The sequence below is a fragment of the Rhamphochromis sp. 'chilingali' genome (genome assembly GCF_963969265.1).
Source record: "Rhamphochromis sp. 'chilingali' genome assembly, chromosome: 9".
Taxonomy (NCBI): Eukaryota; Metazoa; Chordata; class Actinopteri; order Cichliformes; family Cichlidae; genus Rhamphochromis; species Rhamphochromis sp. 'chilingali'.
In genome coordinates, this window is record NC_137936.1 from 4,208,347 (window position 1) to 4,228,617 (window position 20,271).

Genomic DNA, 20,271 nt, shown 5'->3' on the forward strand with positions numbered 1-20,271 from the left:
CCTTATTTATGCTGCAGTAGGTGTAGGCTGCTGGGAGATTCCCATGATGCACTGAGTGTTTCTTCTTCAGTCACCTTTCTCACTCACTATGTGTTAATAGACCTAACTGCACTGAGTCAAACTTGTTATTAATCTCTGGCATTTCCCTTTATACAAGACCTTCCCGGGATTCCCTTCCTGGATTGCGGTGAGTCTGCTTGAGTGTTTTAAGATGAAGAGAGTTGGATATTTGTTCCATTGGACCCCTGGAGCCCCATTCCCTCTTAGTGATCACTGTAAACCAGGGGTCGGCAACCCTAGGCACGCGTGCCACAGCTTGCACGCGAAGGGTTAACTGATGGCACGGCCATAGCTGGACTGGCCATTGGGCATACCGGGCATTTGCTCGGTGGGCCGATGATTTTTTATTTATTTTTTTGTAACAGTATAAACAATCAAAGGTGGTGGATTGGCCAGATGCTGGTGTCAGGAGTAGTGTCGTGGACGAGAGAAGGAGGACCCAATCGCTGGACTCACAGGCAGGTAGGTGAAGGTGGATGTTTATTGCCGAAGGAGTGAGCAAACAGTACAGAGGGAGGAAATGGCTGGCTGGCTGACTGAATGAATGAATGAATGAATGAATGAATGAATGAACAAAGGACTGGCTGGCTAACTGAACATACAGACGACACTAACATCAGACGTACATCAATGACACGACAAGGATCGGATGGAACTGAGGACTTAAATACACGCTGGGTGATGAATGATTAGAAACCGGTGAGTACGCAGCTGAACTTAGTCTGACTAATGATACATGGAAATAACTGGAACACAATACGCAGGCGGTATGCTGGCACAGAAAACACAGATGTGAAAATAAACTGAACATGACAAAACAGAAAACACTGGGTCAACGACCCAGGAACCCTGACAGCTGGCCGGTGTATAAAAATAACTCAGTTGTTTGGTGGTGGCTGTGGTGTAGCTTCCACAGATTCAGTAACATTAGCAAGTGGTGGAGGCCAGCGGGTGGATGAGAGAAAGGGGAGGCAGGAGAGGAGAGACCCGAGGCGGCTGCCGGTCCGAGTGTCAGGTGAACTGAACTTCAGGTAAGAAATTATGACCTGCAGTCTATCTGGGTCAGATATAAACCAAGTTTAGGTGGAGTTTATTTTCGTTGTGCTGACTTTTTACAGTCAGTTACAATAACTCGTACTGCGTGCTAGCTAGCATGAACTTTATCTTATTCACAAGTTAGTAGAGTTGCCAACCGTCCCGTAAAAAGACAGAATCGTCCCGCATTCAGAGAAAATATTACGCGTTTCGTATTGAGCTGAAAAGGAACACAGTTTGTCCCGGACTTTAGCTAGGATGGAAAAAGACACAAAGGTGGAGTTATTCTGTGTCTTTACGCTGCACAGCTGCCTCTTCTCCTCTCATTCTCTCCCCTCTTTCTCCTGTTGCTATTTAATCATGAAACTGATCAATGATCAGCTGATCGTCTTTTCTCTCTTGTTTGTTTATCGCCCACTTTGCACCAGAAAGAGGAAGCCAGCAGATGTCGCGCTAAACAACAGCAGCACGTTTAAGCTTGATCAGCTATTGTTAGAATTTATTTAATATTAATTTCTAGTATCAGCTGATGTTTGCTGGAGCCACAGCTGTAAAAGCTGCTGGTCATGATGTCGGTTTGGTTATGTGGTGAGAGGGAAACATGAAGATGAAACCAGGAGATGTCCTTACTGAATCATCAGAGCTGAACAGTGATGGAGAAACAGGTTTACCTTTTAGGTGACATGAATGAGTTGAAGGGAAGTTATGAACTGTTTCTGAGAGACAAATAACCCCAGGATCCTTTTTCTATGTAGCTGACAGCTGGTAACTGTGCAGGGGCGGGTCTAGCAAAGTGTTGCCAGGGGGGCCAGGTAGGGCATTAACAGGGAAAGGGGGGCACAAAGAAATACTTTTCTTTCTTATTCTCATTTAAAATGTCTGGCTGTTATTAAATAATTATCTGAAGCTTACAACCAACTTTTTATCTGATGTAAAATGTATAGAAATCATATATATACCAACAAGACTGTACATCACTGTCACCACAGCATTTGTTTTCATTCAAAGGCTTTATGGCTTTAATACCTGGGGGGCCGGTCTCTAGTCAAAATGCCCGGGCCGATTTTTTTCGTCCCAGTCCAGCCCTGGGCACGACACGCAGTGAGTTAATCTGAGGAGGTGTATTAAAAAATAAATGGCCGCACCAGCGGTGCACATCGCAAATCAGCTCGCATAGTTGTGCCAATTCTTAATGACGGTGTCTTAGTTAACAGCCCCAACTACCAGATTAAACATGTAATTGGCTAAAAATAACTTTGCCTACTGGTGAGAGGGACGTTGTTAGCTTTCCACATTCCAACACTTCAAAAGTTTCAGGAGCTTTCCGCTCAGCACAGCATCAACACCGCGGAAATACACGGATACATCCGTAGACTCGAGACAGAATTCACAATGTGTTTTTGGGACTTTCAGGTGTTTGGACCAATGTTTTATTTTCTGATCAAACCAGAAAGCTTTAATGAGCAGCTAGACTTGTCTTGCATTAACTGGCTGAGTTAATGCCAGTTAATGCAACATCGAAGCAGCTGGAATCCACAGCTGTGCGTGTTCATGGAGCTGCATGTTCACCTGCTGGACGTCACTACCTGACAAGTTTAACTGTCTTCAGAACATTGCAGAGGCCTTATTGACAGTGTTTGGCTCTACATGTCTGTGTGAGCAGATTTTCTCTCACATGAGTCCTCAGGTAGCCTCTGAATGCTGGACACTCGGAGACCTGAGTCTCTGAGTGGGAGACCAGAGATCACATTAACATGTGTATCTCTGTATTAACAAACATGCCATATTGGCCCAGTTTATTTTTCTTATCATTGTTGTGAGGAGACCATAAATGGCATTTGTATTTTCTGTTGTACAGTTCATTTGCTGTTATTGATAAAAAGTGTCTTTTTTTTTGTTTCAAAATAGCTGAAAACTATTCACTGATAGCTGCCAACATCTGCAGACAAATATAATTCTATAAAGTTGTTCTATATAGTGTGTAACTGTTAATATAGAGCGTTATTAAATTTATTGCTAATGCAATCATATGGCACACTGACTTCTGAGGAAATTTTAGATGGGACTCGTCATCAGAAAGGTTGCCGACCCCTGCTGTAAACAAACGCAACAAACTTGTGACATTATCGTGTCATTATGTCTTTAAGACATTCCTGTGTGTGTCATCTTGCTTTATTGAAAGATAGAGCTGGTAATCTTCTGCATAGCAGTGAGGATTTATGCTACACCTTCCAATGATACTGGCTACAGGAAGAATATACAATGGATCCTTTTCCAGGCTAAATGAACATTTCCTAAATTAGTGATACACTATTTCCCCTCCAGCTTATGAACTGTAACCTGGGGCATTCTGGTACTAAGGGCAGATGTGGATAGTCATGTTCAAACATGGGGTTTGTTATGGAAAAAAACTGGATAGGACAGTCCAATGAGAAAACAGTGCTCAAGTTTAGATTGGGCAGGATGTTAGTGCCAGTCACACCCCTCCAGGTCATACTGAAGTCATGCATTAGCTTGCTCCCAACCTTACTCCCAACAGAAAAGCGACGTTCCATATTCCATACTCCTGTATTCGTCAGCAGGAGATTGGACTGCCTGGATCTCCAACCTTGACTCCTGTTCAATCAACAAAGCACTGAATTGTTATGGACCCTCTGAGTAGGGTGCTTACTGGAGACTGGGACCATATATTGCTTTCAGGCTGTGCCCAACCAACCTCTAAACTAGGTGCTTTCCTTCACCGGTTCCGGTTCCAACATAGGTTCAACATAGCTGCTGGGCTTGTGTGGGTGCACAAACCCTGTACAAACCCCTCCACCACAAAAAGTCGGTGATTTCAGATCAACACAACATTATGGGTAATTCAATGAGGACCAAAAAACTGCTTTCTGATGGAGACTTAATACACAGGTAATGTTTTTGACTGAATATATTAAAAAATTATAAATTTATTGCCATTAAATTGTCAGTAAATATGGAAACTATCAAGTTCTTATATGCGATATGCCGAGGGCGTGTTTAATGGAAAACAATGCAGAGTTTTCCTGACCCACAGATTCGCCCCAACATCCACCTGACGTTGTCTTTTCCTGCTGTTATATTAAATACTGCAGTGTATTGTGTTGAGGACATTTGCTGTAATCATGTTTAACAATTGGGTGGAAGGAGCTACTTGTAGAAATTAGCAAAGGGGTTGTAGCCCTTTAGTGCTCTTAGTAAAGGATTCATCAAGAACTTGGTCTCATCTCATTTAAACATCTAGAACTTCCTAATTTGGCCTTCTGCTTAGTACCAAGTGCAATATTTCCTACTATGACGAAGCATTTTATTCTATTTTGTACAGTATGTTATTCTACTTTATCTTATCCTTTTCTATTGTGTTTTTCTTAATTTTACTGCTCTTAACTTGCACTTTCTGCCGTGACCAAAACAATTATGCCTAATAAAGGTTTATCTTATCTTATCTTATAGACCTGTTATTTATGTGGCAGCATGAAATTGACAGTATGACCAGAGGTAAATTTTAAAGAACGTCAACAATGCTTCTCAATATAATGCTTCTCTTCAGTATCAGTTGATCCAAAAATGTGTCAGTTTCTGTTGAGAGTCACTCAGTCTTAGTTAAATTTTCCTTTTTCAGTTCGGTTTTTACTTCAGACTTAATGCGTATTTAAAAACAAAAAGAAAAAGTACTGAATACCACCGCTGAATGCTGCACATCATGCACACTGGTGTTTGTTTTATTTTATCTTTCCTGCTATTTTTTTTCATCCAATTTTATTTCTAATTTGTGTACCTTTCCACATTTACCATACAATTAAGGAGAGCCATGGGAGCAATTGTGGTAAAAGTGATGTGGAATTTTCTATAAGGAGCCTTTCCAAGAAAAATACTCTAACCCTTGAAACAGCATATCTTCATTATTGCATTTACGACCAAATGCGATGCAGCCTGTCGCAAGAAATATTCCAAAACACATTAAAGTCAAGAAGGCTCTGATAAGTGACTAATTGTGGATATGCAGGCGAGGTAGGGCACATGGTAAACAAAAGGAGGATCTTATTGATTTCTCAGTGGGTTTTATGAGGCACACACAGGCCTCACACACACTGGCACAGTGCGATAAAGAGAACATTATTTTCTCTATGATTAGCTAAAGAAGATAAATGGTGTATAATCAGCCAATCAAAGGCATCATTTAACTGGTTCCCTCAAGGAAGCCTGGCCTGGTGTTCATAGATGGAGTTCTCTGCTTTGGAAGAAATGCATCACATCTATCTATGGAAAAGCTTACTCAAGATTTCACACATGATAACTGCCCACTGATAGCTCACATGATGACTGGGAGTAGGTCTGAGCACAGCAGTTAAATGGAATCACTGGCGTGGTTGTGCAGTGAGGAAGCCCCTGTGAGAAGAATGGGAATGTGTTTGTGCTAACATGTGCTGGAATGGAAAATGTAGGTATGCATTTGATGTGCTGATGCACAGACAAGTTACGCAAGCATATTGTGCAAGTAAACATTCTTTCAGCTGCATGCTGACAGATTGATGCAGTCTGCTGCCCTCTGTTGTCCACCTACAGCTCACTACACAGTTTTCTAAGCTTCAGAGCGCTCCAAAATTCACATGAAAGAAAATATAAAGAAATGTCATTCTAACATTTTGGAGAGACCGTAACGGCACATCAAATTTGGTTAACAAAGTGAAATATAGGATTTATAGGTTAAGAGGCAAACATAACCAAAAATAAATGTCACAAATGTACACATACAAAAATTAAAAACACTGTAGTTTAAACTAATAAATGGTCAGGACAAAAACAGACAGAGGAGGAAGCATTAGCAACGAGACAGCTTCAATCTGTGCTTTAATTAACATGTTAAGATGCACATTTTATTAAATAAAAATTACTATTAAACACTTATATAGATTATACACTCACTCGAAACACTGCATGGTCCGCAACAATATTCATATAGGTGGTATTAATAAGTAAGTAAAGATCCTCCACACCACTGGAGCTCCACCTGGCTGAAGTGTTGGAGCCAGAGGTGTAGAGTGATGCTCTGCCACTTTTTGTTTGATTTATTTTTAAATAAATATTTTTTATATATTTATAGAAAATATAGAAGTTTATTTGCCTAATTTCAATAAAGAGGACTTTATATTGGAATATCAATGTTCACTTTTATTGAAACCACCTGTAGAGCAGCACATCACTAAAAGATGAAAAAAAGCACATCAGAGAGTGTTTCAGAAGCTGACCAGTGATAGGCCAGCTCACTGACTTTGATCTTTCATTGAGATGTAAAGAGGATGAAGCAGAGGAAGTGTGCTTTCTGGAAATACAGAAACCTCATCTTTTTATACAGTAATGTAACAGAATAATATTTAAAAGCTGCAGCCGAATGGAGAAGTCACAGAAAAGGCAGCAAACACATCTAAACATAAATCCAGTAGACACAGTTGAATACTGAACAAACAGCCTTTTTTGCTGTGTTGTGGCTCACTTTGAAGAAATTTAGCTCCTAACCCTTTGACGAGATCAAAGCTGGGACCAAATAGCTGAGTTACCTCCGTTAAGGATCGGTGAGTACCTACTGGCTAGTGTTACAAACCATGACTGGAAATAAGTTTGATCTCCAGCTCACTTCCTTGATTTAATGGGAACCTCCGTTAAATAGAAACTGCTGCTAACAGCTTTGTGTCTGATCCCACTGGAAGGACCTGATGTTCCAGCATCGTAACCAGTCAGGCCCATATACCATCGCTGAAATGACCAAGCTGTTTTTGTGATGTCACAGCTCTGCAGCTCCTGGAAAAAGATAGCAAGTGGCCTCCAGAGATTTACCACAACCACAGGTCATAAAGGCTTTTTAATGCACAGTTAACACTGTGAAAGTCTGTTTTAATGGAAACTATAACGTTTATCTAATTGAAACCATAGTGCGATGAAAAACTACAATTACAAATGATATTTTCCTTTGGTTTCACACGTCACACAAACCACAGCCTCATGGGTGAAAGTACTTTGGTTGACTCATCCAGCACAAACGCAACTTCATGTGTGGAGAGCTGGTTGTTCTCACGTTGCAGTAAGAAGGTGGGTCCTGGCCACATATTTTTAGCTGTCTTGATAACCCTTTGAAGTTGAGACAGATAATCAGAAGTCACACCCCCACATGTGTGGGACGACGCCTCAATAGCCGGATGTGTTCGGGCTTCAGCAGAGAGGAAAGAGGCCACCCATGGCACACCAGTATCACTGCTCTACTGGCTGAGCAGTTTCCTAAACAAGCTTTCTATCATCTAGTCGCACAAACCACAGGGATGCACTGATTCTTCACTGTGCTCGTAGGCCTATTAAAGGCTTTCATTTGGGAGGGTATATTCAGGGAGGTTTAATCTAAATTCTGCTTCTACATTATTTTTGTTTGTGTATTCATTTTGAAATTTGTAAAAGAATAACAGACAAGCAGGCATTAACCACAGAAACTTACAGCTGAGAGAGCACAGCAGAGGACGTGCTGACCAACAGAATAGCAGGAGTAGGAATACAGTTACCAATAAAATGCACTAAATGTGCTATAATATTGACGAGGCCGTAATATTTTATAAAGCTTTCAGCCTGTACTGTGTTGAGGCTACAGAGAAACGTCTGTGTGGGCTGCTGGGTGCTCCAGTCTTCATTACTGCAACAAAGACGGCATATGTCAAAGGAAGCAGGTAAGAAGAGTTGGTTTGTTGTGTATTGATATACACTATTCGAAGTGACTCTTTATTTCTGTGAATCTTTGCTATGAAACGTGTTAACTTGAGCTCAGAAACATAATAGACACATTGAGAGTATTTCAAGTACCAAGAAAATCTAAACGCTCCTTTTGTTGTTTTAGAGTAAGTCAGACTAAAAAGACCTCATAGAAAATAAAGTCACTTTCAGTTGGATTCAGAGGAAATGTTGGGCCTCTTCATTTTGTTTTCACAGCCTATGAATTCTTACTGCATAGTACCGACAAAATTCAACACAAGCAAACAAACACTCAGAGAACAGAGATCAGGTTTTTATGTTTGAGTAGAATTTGCAGTACCTTCTGCAAATACAACACATGTATATACTGTGTTTAGTTTTTATTTTTATTTATTGAATTATGTTAAAAAAAGATCGGCATCATCCTTTAGAATAATTTATTCTAGGATTCGGTAAAAAGCTCTTCTGACATTTTATGTTGGGTGATTTCACACCCAGTAACTGCAGTCTTAAAATATCAGTGTTATTATTCAGTAAAACCTCCTATCAGCCAAACTGTGGTGTTTGATTTTTACAGTGACCCCACCCTCTAGTTTCCAGTTGAACTGTCATCTATTGGAATGTATTAATAGGCTGGAGCGCACACTTTCCGGGTGGGAATACCACAGGGTGGAACACAGACGACGATGTTCCTTGTGGAGCAGCGGAAGAGGTGATAAAAACATTTCAGATAAGAAGTGCCTAATGTGTGCGGCACAGCTGTTTTTCTTCATAATATCTAAATTACTTTATAAGTGTATTAATAGTGGGACCTTCTGACACCAGTAGATGGGGATGTGGGTTCACTGTTGACTGAGGAACCAGCGGCCCAGCGTGTGACGGTGTTACTGACGTGGACAAACGCACTCTGACACTGTGACCTTTTATTGACAACGGTTTGATCGTCAGTCAGTTTACAGATACAAACGTACATGCTGTGTGAGGCCAGCCTGCAGTTAACGCAGCAGGCTGAGTCAGTCCTGCACACCACACAGGAAATTGTCTAGTGTGTAAAAGAGAATGTGGCTTTTACCCTGAGATAATTACACAGTCAAATAAAAAAGATGCATCTGGTTACAAACTAAAGAGTATAACATGAAACAATAAAATGTAACCCCCCCTATAATAATACTGTCAGTGCTAGAATGACATCATCACTACTTTTTTGTGTGTTTTGAACTCATTTGATCAGATCACATATTCATAAATAATATACACCAAACGCTTGACCAAATCAAAAATTAGGTCCAAAACGGGCAAAATAATAATGAAAAAAAAAAAACCCCTGATGACATTAATTTACGTAGTTTTGCTTTTAGTATATTTTATGAGATGGGAGAAAAACGTTCTTCTTTCTTTTTTTAATTGGAGAAACGCTCCATTTCCCCTTTGTGTTGCCCAGCTCTGTGGATATGTCACTAACATTTATCATTTACATGTGAAATATGCCAAATCACAAAAAATACCAAGTGAAATAAGCATACGATACCAAAATAAATATCCTTTATTTGATTTTTTTTTTATCTAAAACTATTGAAAGATTATTTTTTAAACTACACAAATAAAGATTGAAATTGAACGATTTATACTGCTTCCTAGACTTCTGAGACCATTTGTTCTCATATATTCATTTTGTCAGTTTTGGACCTTATCTATGGAAAAGTGGCCGCTATGCATCGTGTGATGTCACCACAGCCACATCACCATCCTGGTGCTTGAGTGTGCCGTATTCTCCCGGATGACAGCTTTTCAGGCCGTTGTAGCATCTCCCTCTCTGTAATGTGAAAATCTCTCAGCTCCTGTGCTGACATATCAGTGAAGTGAGAGGAAAAAACAACACAATCTTACAGTTGTATCTTAAAGCCAGCCAAAGGTGCGAAACATCACCAAAAGGGTAATGAGGGAATAAACCAATAACCAAGACCAGCCAACGTCTATACACACAGTTGAACAGACACTAATAGTGCGAGTGTATAAAAGCTAAATTATGTTTGCTAGAGTGAAGCTGAAAAATACATACGTAGAAATACAAGGTTTTTCAGGAAACATTACTTTCAAGGAAACATAGCAGAGAGCCTGCCATGATAGGAATAATTCAATCTTTGGCAATATTCTACAAGATTCCTAGATCATGCTTTAACCTTTAGAGGCATTACAAAAATCTAAACGCCAAAAATGTTTAGCACCATATGAAATGTCTAGTCTCTGTCTGTCTCTTTGGTATTACATAGTGTTGGGTGTTATGAAGACGTGAATCTTGGCCAAGAATGAAGTGAACGTCCCTTGCCTCAGCAGCTTCATTTCCACGTCTATCAGGAAGTCTTTGGGCTCGCGGACCTTTCTCTGCAGGTAGACGGCACCTGTGAAGCTGTTCAGCTTGCGTGTGCTGAAGTATCCCTCTTCATTCCCCTTTCTGATGCTAATGACAATATGATCTCCAGAGTAGGCTGGGTTAGGGCCAATTCGGAAGATCTGAGCTGGAATGATGATGTTGGTCTCATACGTGAGCTGGTAGTAAGTGATCCACAAGGGAGAGTTCTTACAGTCTAAGGAACTGGCGGGACAGTTGATCCGCTCACAGCGTCTGAAAATGAGCCAGGGAAGATGGTGAGAAGACGTAAGCAAAACATTGTTTGGACACTGTGCTGCTCACTGAACACTCAACACACAAAATGTCTTGACATTACGTTTGTGAACTGGCATCGAATAAATAGAAGTGATCCTATAGAACCAATTCTAGATAACGCATCATCTGTGCAAGGGTGGAAAAGGGATATAAGACGGGTAGGGAAGAGATGCCGTTTCTACTGATGGTTTCTTGTTAATCATCACAGACCATGTCAGTAAGCTACAGCAGCCTCTGGGCTTTCAAGACTGTGGGGGCCCATAGAGGTGAAAATCAATGTAAGAAATAACCAGCAAATATGAAAATACTATAAAAGCACATAAAACACAGCAAAATTTGAATAAAACAATGGAAGTAGAAAAAAAACAAATGTCACAGAAGACAACTGCCATGTTTTTGGGGACGTGACGGACCACCTGGGAAAGTGACACAAGCCATATGAGGGATCCCACTGTGCTTTAACTACATGATTCATATATTACTGTAGATATATGTTTGCTATGAGCTGTTTACTGTCAGCTTGCCACATCTGCAGCTGTTCCATCACCTCAAAAACACGTCTGTTGTGTGGGGTGTTTTGTGAGAGCTTTTGCAGCACTTTCGTCTTCTTTCCTTGTCTATTTTTCAACATCCGTTGTGTTTATGCAGCATTTTTCTTCTTCTGCATTTGTTGCAGTGCCTTTCCCCTCTCTACACTCCCTGAACATTTTGAACCAAGCTGCGTGATGCAAAATCATTTGCTTCTTAAAGCACATGTGATTTTTCCATTGCTACTGGAGTGCTATTGAAAAGAGGTAGCATGTAGCAGCACTGCTCTTTCACATCACTGCCCCCTGCTGCAAGGATTCCATAATAACATAGATGAAGACTTTGGAGGCCAGTGGAAATCAGAAGCCTTTGTGGGTCTTTCCCACAGTGCAATCTGAAGCTCCGTGACTGTTTATCCATCACACATCAGGATTTACAGCCTGGAGTTATCGTTGTAGTGCACCGTAATATTTGCACAACTCACATCAAGACAAGAGTGCCTAGGAACCTAATACGGGAAGACCAAGACACATTTTAATCTCAGCTGTTTGTCCGTGACTGCCAAGTCTGCTCATGAATGAAAGATGTCTCTCCATGGGGAGCCAAGAGATGTCACACTGAGGGTAATAAGGTGTCTCTAGGTAACACTGATAAGACGTCTCTTGTGGGCTGACAGGGGAGTGAGTGTGTGTGTGTGTGTGAGTGTGTGTGTGAGTGTGTGTGTGTGGTGTTGCTGTTCAGTGGAGCGTAGAGCAGGGAGAGCTGCAGAGACGGCTCTGGGAAGCACCGAGCTGATCAAAGCCATCTGACTTCTTCACACAGCGGATGTGAATCATGTTCAGTTAAACAAGCTCACAGCTAACAAGGCCCTTCTGTGCAGAACACTGCGCTGTACGCACATCGATGTATAATGTTTCACAGCCTGAGAGGATCTGGACAGAAACCGTATACACAGATATAGGCCAATGCAGCTGGAGACTGCAAAAACAAATTTTATTGGACCTGTTTACAAAGACAACTCAAATATGGAAACTTATAATACCCTGATGTTCTAATGAGCCTTAACCTCGGCATACTTTGATGTAGTAAAAACCTGACTCTGAGCCAAAAGCGTAAAACTTTAGCAGGGGAGAAAATATAAATCTGACTCACGTGTTTGACACTTTCTTGTAGTGTTGAGGGCAATCAAAGGAGAGACACCTGAAGCCTCCCTGAAGGTTGTAGCAGGTCTGCCCAGTGGAGCAGTTGTGGGTGCCAGTTGTGCACTCATCAATATCTGGAAAAAGAGCCAACAATAAATCTAATAAATATCATCATTTTGATATGATAGACTTTTGTGACCCAATCTGAATGATGCAACTGATGATCAACTCCAAGAATAGGAGACAGACACAGTCTAAATGCAACGTGTCTGGATACACTCATTATTCAGAATGACCTGCACTACTCTGAAACTGTGTGGGTGTCCTACTGGAACAGCCGCATGGCTGGGTGTTGGTACCAGTGCAGGCTGGAGCACCGTGTCCAGTCCCATTACCACCAAAAATGATCACAGTTGCAAATCTGCATCAACAGCTCAACCTCAGTCGACTTCAGCCAGTTGCAGCACGGTGATGTTGAGCATACGGTGTTTAGACTACAATGACTAAAACCAATCATAGAATAGATTTGGTTGTTCTACACAATGAAAACAATGCAGTGAGAAATGCATCTGATCTAAGCAGAGACTAAACATGTTTATGACATAAAACATTGTTGTCATCTGTCATTGATGATGATTGGGATGCAAATACAGGGATGCCTGTATTTGCATCCTCTTGGCACTGTGTATGTAATCATAAAGTGGGAAAACTTTGAGTTAGGTTTGCTGTCAAAATTCCACAAGAGTAACAAAAAATCCATTAACTTGGCAAGAAAGGAAATTTCCATAAATCTCTAGCACCAAATTGAACCACTGTTACACTTGTCAAACAATATCAGTTAATAAGGGCTATACAATATGAGCAAAAGTTATACAGTAGTGCAGTTTGAATTTAAGGATTAATAAGTTAAGTGAAAATTGGGTAGAAAAGGGAGAAACTCATTAAACCCATAGGTATGCATAGGTAGAGCAGTAAATGTTCTCTCCCAGATTCAGATTTAGTGTGCTGCTGTTTGCGTAGGGCAGCACGGTGGCGCGGTGGTTAGCACTGAGAAGAGTTTGATTTCACCAACTAGCCGGGCTTTTCTGGAGCTTGCACGTTCTCCCCATGTTTGCGTGGGTTCTCTTCAGGTACTCCAGCTTCCTCCCACAGTCCAAAGACATGCAGTTAGTGGGGTTAGGTTGATTGGAAACTCATAGGTGTGAATGTGAGTGTGAATGGTTGGCAATTTCTATGTGTTAGCCCTGCGACAGACAGGTGACCTGTCCAGGGTGTACCCCGCCTCTCGCACTGTGGGTAAGTAGAAGAGAATGGATGGATGGATGCTGCAATTTGCTCAATCTATTCTTTAACAGCCTGTCACACTAAGTGTACCCACTGCATTTTTAACAAGATTTCTTTGACTTTTTTCTATATCTATTAATGTAGTTACTACATGCATATAACAGCACTGACAGAAAGGTTTTCAATGCTCCAGTCAAACAGTACAAAAATGTAACCTGCATGAGGTCCAAGAAGACGATTACTGTATATATCAGCCTCACCTTTGCAGGTGCGTCCGTTGGCAGCCATGACATATCCATGAGGTGGACAGGCACACTGATAGCTGCCTGCAGTGTTAACACACTGGAAGGCACAGAGGTTCCCGATGCTCTGGGAGCACTCGTCAATATCTGTGTAAAACACACACATGCACATCTCGTCACTGTGATTAAACTGTGAGGAAAGAAAGGTTCAAAAGCAGTCGGGCTTTTCAGCTTTATCTCGAGCATTGTGTGTATCTTATGTGGAACATCAACTACAACTTGGCATCAGGAGAAGTTCTCTGCAGCTGGAACATCAGCCCCTTTTATGGGAAATTTATACCAACACATTTACCTCTGTTTTATAGAAAACCGTTCCTGGGTAGGTTATTTTGGTATTGATTGTCCTGTCTGATTTCATACATCACTCATCCGATTTCTCTACTGTGAAACTAACAGCAAGAGAACGACAGTCTAATTTTAAAGGTGTTCTATGTATTCATCATTTGAAGCATGTTTTTCTGTTGTTGGCTTTCCTGACACAACCCCAAAAAGGACGTGTGTCTTCAGCAGGAGTTGAACCAGCAACTGTGTAAACCACTATAATGCAGCTATAGTGTATTATATATGTAAGTGCAGTCTGTGTATGGTTTTGGATAATAGAAACACTTCAGTAAATGCAGCTGAGGTTCACAACTCTCTGAGTAAATCACAAGTGTTTGTGGGCAACTATTTGTTAAATTTCACACATGTATCTAATAAGATGTGTCTAAATGTGTTGAGTGTAAATCACATAAACTGTAGGAATAGAGCAGTATGCTGGACTGAGGTCTCCATCGATCTCTCTGAAGTGTTTCTACCACACTGGCAACCTTGGAAGAAAATACCTTCACAGGTGTGCCCATCATCTTTCAGGTAGTAGCCTGGGCGACAATAGCATTGATATGAGCCATAGATGTTGGCACACTCCTGGCTACAAGGGTTTTGGTCACACTCATTTGTATCTGAGCACAGAAACAAAAAAATACAATCATAAAATTGGACATAAACGTGTAAATATTTATGCAAGCTGTATGTTAGGAGTTAGATAGAAAAAACAAATATTTGTATGTATATGTTGTAATGTTGCTGCCTCCCCAAACACCTTTGCTGCTCTAGTCATTTATCCAAGACACTTTGTTCAAGACAAGTAACTTGAAAAAAATCGATCTTAAAAGCGATAATCAAAACCCAATGATATCCTTCAGGCAAGCGTTTATCTATAAACCTCGATGAACGCTAAGCTTCACCTTCGGAACAGAAACATTTACATCTGGATTAAGTTCCTTCAGTCACGTCTGTGACAAGCTGGACATAACGTGAATCATGACCGGCTTTGCTCTCTGAAGCACAGTCACATCTCCAGCATGCTGACGACTGACAGCACCTGAACCAGGAAACTATTATTATTACTCTTATCCCAGAGATGGAGACTAAATTAAATGCCAATGGAAAATAGCCTTTATTGATAACAGTGACTTACAAAGGAGACATAAACAGTTTCTCATCAATATACTTAATCTCCAAAGTCTGTGCAAAGACTACTTTTGCCTTTTGATGCTGATGTTGTGCCCGGAGGCTCGCCTCTGTGATTTAAGTTCTTCATGAAAAATAAGACTGTCTGTCTAAACAAGGTGGCATTTAAATTTTCAATATGTCAGAGGAACAAACTGTCTAGCTTACCTTCGCAGTTCTTGCCGTCGAATGCGAGGGAGAAGCCAGCTGTGCATGAGCAGCGGTAGGAGCCTGGGGTGTTTTCACACTTCTGGGCGCAGAGCCTGCCAGAATAGCGCCAGCACTCATTTACATCTGTCAGTACAAAAACAGGAGCTATTAGGCAGCAGATAGCCTTGAGGCCCACCAAGGACTCAACACACATACTCGATGAGCTTCCCTTGAAGGCCATCCCTCTTTTAAGCCAGCTTTCTTTTGATTGGCTGCTTCTCAGAAGCTTAAGGTTTGTCCAAACACCTATTGCGTGGGACTTTTGATGAATAGGAATACACACAATTGTAATACACGACAACAAAAACTAAAAAAATAACATATTAGGTCAACACTGAAGTAACTACAGCATACGCTCCAATTTCCTGAAAAATAAAACCCAGTTAAATATGACTTTCTTAAAATAAACACTCAATATTAAATATTATTGGCTAATTCTTCACAATTTGTTCAGTTAATTCAGATCAATTCAATTTCAGTTATGTAGTTCAAAATCCCGTTCATTTTACCGTGTCATTATTTATTTAACAAGAAATGGAGCAAAATGCAGAAACCGTGAGTAAAAAACTAAGTACATGCCGCGATTCAGTACCTTGTAGAACCATCTTTAACAACAATAACTTCAAGTAATCATTGTCTACATCACTTTATTAGTCTCTCATATTCTTTTTTATAACGTTGCTTCAGTTCATTGAGATTTGCTTACACACAGCTCTCGTAAAATTACAGTGTGTAAAATGTCAGCTGAGTTCTGCTTTCGTACTCTTTAGAACATTTAAGCCTGCTTGCTGACATCTGCCTGGAGACTGGACGGTTGCATGTCTAATCTGCTGACAATTAATAATTATGAGAATTATGAGAATATCAGGAATAAATATGCTTTATGTTTCGTCCAAGAATTGAAATCCACAAATAATAAGCATTTTTTACAAATGATAGGCTGAAAGTGTAGAAAGTGTTATCCAACCCAGTTTGGTCAAATCTGACATCATAACAGAAAAGCTCTGATTCAGTGAGCCGACGTTTGCACCCATAGCTTCTCTGGTTTCAAAAGTGCTCGATAAAGTGAACCTTCAGTCTGAACATCTTCACTTGCAGACGTCACACAGTGATACGTACCAGTGCAGACTTTGCGTAAGGCGTTATACTGGTAGCCTGTCTGGCAGTCGCAGCGGTAGCTGCCGGGGAGGTTGTGACAGATCTGGCCCACTCCACAGCGGTGCGTCCCCATCTGACACTCGTCAGTGTCTACGCAGGCAGAAAGAAAGATGAAGCACTTCAACAGTGACCCACTGAGCACCCGAGAGGGTATAACTTAAACACAGCTAAGGCTTGTTACAGTCCAAAAAGACCAGGCATCAATGTTCTCACTCTCTGGGTATTATTATTTTGTTATTTATGTTTTTAAAATGATTTTTATTTTTAAATTATTTTGGAAAATAATTGTTGGTGTGTATCAGAATAAATATTTTCTTGGGAGAACAATTTATTAAAAACAACAATTACAGACCACTTAGGGTTAGTTTAGGGAACCAGTGAGTATTTCAGACAATGGGCACAATAAAGCTTAATTAGTCAATTTCCTTATTTGTGTGTAATACTTTTAAAAATATGGGGGAGTGGTGTGAAGATAGAAAAATGAATGAGTAGGAAGCAAGATTTTAAATAGCAGGGACAACGGCAGGCCAGTGGGATGGGAGCTAAAACTGGATCTATCCAATACAGAATCACTACTATGGTAGAGTAAATGGCACATGTTTGCAGACAAGTCGGCGTCATCAACATACAGCACAGGCAACGACTGCAATCTGCTTGCGACCAAAGTAAAGTCACAAGGAGGTTTCTGATACAGCACTCCCTTTGTGACTCTTGGCGGCGACATTTCCTCTTGCTCATCGACATCTTGATCAAACAATCACTCAGTACTTGCATTGTCATTTATAAGAATACAATTAAATGAAGCATAATTTGACACCATTTAAGAACTGCATGTAAGCTGAACAAGATTTAGTTGTTCTCATTTTAAGTCTGTCTTTTTGAGCAGTTTTGAGTACCAAAGCAGCAACTGAGTGAGAGCATCGATGCATGGTCTTTTAGAAAAACTCTTGTGCCACAACTGTACGATGACCTTTAACTGAAAGAATAGAAGTGATTATAAATAATATTCACTCTTGCATTTTTCCTGGTTGTATCTAATCGATTGAACCTGTGTCTTGGTCAACAACAGGGCCATCAGTGCTTTCATTCACACCTTTCCACAACACCATCGTCCTGTGTGAGTGGTGCATGTTGTGCTAAACCTCACCAACACACTTGGCTCCATCAGGGCTGGCGTGGTAACCATGGCTACACATCACAATCTTCTTCTGGCACGTGTAGGAGCCAACGGTATTGATACAGTTAAAGCCTGAACTGCAGGGCTCAGTCAGGCTGCTGCACTCGTTTATATCTGCAGAGTCAAAAAGATCAAGAATGAAGCTGTGACTGCGCGGAGGCTCAATCCTGATAGGCTTAAGATTACTTCAATTCAATTTTATTTATACAGCATCAAATCACACCAACAGTCTTCTCAAGGTGCTTTGTATTGTAAGGTAGACCCTACAATAATACATACAGAGAAAATCCTCCCACCCTCAGACAGATCTGTGATGTATGTGCAGTCATCTGCAGGGAGACATTACCACTGATGATTACTTGCTCTGCTTTGGCTGTAGATCAGCCGAGGTACACGGGGCAGTTTTATGACATCAGGAGCACCCAGAGGTGAATATTATGTTTCGCTCATTTTGCAGTGATGCTGCCCTGCACGGTACTGAGAAAAGTGCAAGTAATCCAAAGAAAATTGGATTACATTCTGTTTAATCTTTGTGTTAGTACAGTGATTTGTGTTGAAGTGAGCTCAGGAACAAGAGAAAATCTGAAGTCTTGTCAAATACTTTTTCACAGGTACAGCGTGACATCTTGCTATGATAAAGAATCCTTTAAAAAAATTCCTGAATCCAGTGGTGAGCTCAGCTTAATGCTCTGAGGGCTAAGTCATCATCAGCGCTTTCACCAACCCTAATGCTAACTCCAGAATATGTCACTTCTGTTACATTACTCTCACAAGAATCAAGAATTAAGAAGTAAATGCAAATCCATAAGTTTTTGGGTAGCCTTCCTACCAAACAGATACAGAAGTGAGCTAATTGCATAAAGTGCTCGGCAGAGGTAAGAGCTTTTACCACTCATGGACCACTGTGTCTTATCATGTGTGTAAACTGTGTCAGAAAGATGACTTTACTATACATAGACTGATCAAACGTATTGTTGTGCATAATCACTGCCCCAAAAGACCCATGTTAGCAATCTCTTGATATCAGTCACCAGCAACGCCATCGGAGGTTAGGTGTATGTTCTTACTTTGGTTAACCTTTTAACCCCCCTTTCACCTATTTGGAACACTCAGAAAGCTTTACATAACACAATAACTGTAATGCAAAAATGAAGAAAAGACACTTGATTTAAAATCTTGTAGTTTGAAACTCTTGAGAAATATCAAGATAGTTAAAGCCTGGTTAAAAGACAGTTAAATATCAAGAGTCCGAGTAGTACTGCAGCATGGAAAAACACACAGACACAGGCACAATGCAGAGTAAGTTTGATGGATGGCTCTGCTAAAGAGGCTCATTTTGCTTAAGATTTGTCCTTACAAAGAATAGGACCAACTCTATCAGCTGTTTACTGGTACTGAGTTAGGATGTAATGCTACCCAGCCTGGAGAGTATGGGCAGTCTCTTACCAATACAGTTGCCATGAGAGTCCTGTGTGAAGCCACTGATGCACTTCTGTTTGGGATTACACAGGAAAGAGCCCACTGTATTCTCACACACAAGGCCCATGCCACAGTTATGAGTTCTCATCGTGCACTCATCAATGTCTGTAAAGAAAGAATAGATTTGCATTAGTTTATCTGCACAAAGCAATCTCTCAATGCATTATTCTGTTACAAGAGGCTCTGTAAATTTAGCTCGAGCTCTCCGGCTGTTAGTAGTACAGCAGGGGGCACTGTGACTCAAGCACAGAACATTTACACACTTTGACTCTGTCAGTGTTTAACTGGAAGGAAGAATTCAATGAAAACATCGCTTGATTCGACTGTGCAATTAACAGAAGTTGAACAGAACTTAAATGACAGTTATTGAATCTCATGATCAATATGAGAGTTTTTTCCTTTTTTTCATGCCGCAAGTAGTTCATTTTATCCTGGGTCCTCTGAGCAGGTCTTAATTTGACTTTTCTCTGTTGTTAATATCAGAGGGATACTCTTCCAACATTCTGTCACTGCTTTCATATAACTAATTACTTTTTTTGCCTGCTGGATGGTTGACTAGATACTACCTTCATGTTATGCTTGTACTGATTAGTCCTCTGTGATACGAGTCACATGAGCTTCAAAGTGCAGCACCACCAATCCTGCTCTTTGGTTGATTATCTTGTAACATATTGAACCTTGGTATCTGCTTAAACCCACACTTTACTGTTTGGACCAAGGAAACATGAACTTCCTGTCTTTATGACGATTTGCTGAGTGAGCCTAAATTAGGTGACTTTGGGTAATTGTTTTTGTATTAAAAGTAGTCAAAGATGTTGTCATGTTGTTTGAACAAATCCTTGATATGAAATATTTACCTATTAACATACCAGAACAACCCTTTAAGTTGACACGTAGGTAAGGTCAAAAGTTTTAAAGGTATGCAAGCACTTGAGTCACAGAGGGGCAGTTCGGTTGGGATTAAATCCACCCAGGACTGTATTTATTCTG

The 20,271-nt window shown here is 40.6% G+C and overlaps 1 protein-coding gene across 3 annotated transcripts in view; it reads right to left on the reverse strand.

The window, feature by feature from the left end:
* Positions 1–8,738: 8,738 nt before the first annotated feature.
* fbln2 (fibulin 2) overlaps positions 8,739–20,271 on the reverse strand; it is a 76,162-nt gene continuing 64,629 nt past the window's right edge. For 2 of the 3 annotated variants that reach the window (XM_080890818.1, XM_080890819.1), the window contains exons 10-17: positions 19,249–19,386; positions 17,773–17,916; positions 16,587–16,715; positions 15,426–15,551; positions 14,591–14,707; positions 13,725–13,853; positions 12,191–12,314; positions 8,739–10,468 (exon numbers count right to left, since the gene is read on the reverse strand). In XM_080890818.1, the coding sequence (XP_080746944.1) occupies positions 10,108–10,468; positions 12,191–12,314; positions 13,725–13,853; positions 14,591–14,707; positions 15,426–15,551; positions 16,587–16,715; positions 17,773–17,916; positions 19,249–19,386 (1,268 nt within the window). In that variant the 3' untranslated portion in view covers positions 8,739–10,107. The remainder of the gene's footprint in view (positions 10,469–12,190; positions 12,315–13,724; positions 13,854–14,590; positions 14,708–15,425; positions 15,552–16,586; positions 16,716–17,772; positions 17,917–19,248; positions 19,387–20,271) is intronic. The other variant, XM_080890820.1, reaches the window with a different exon arrangement.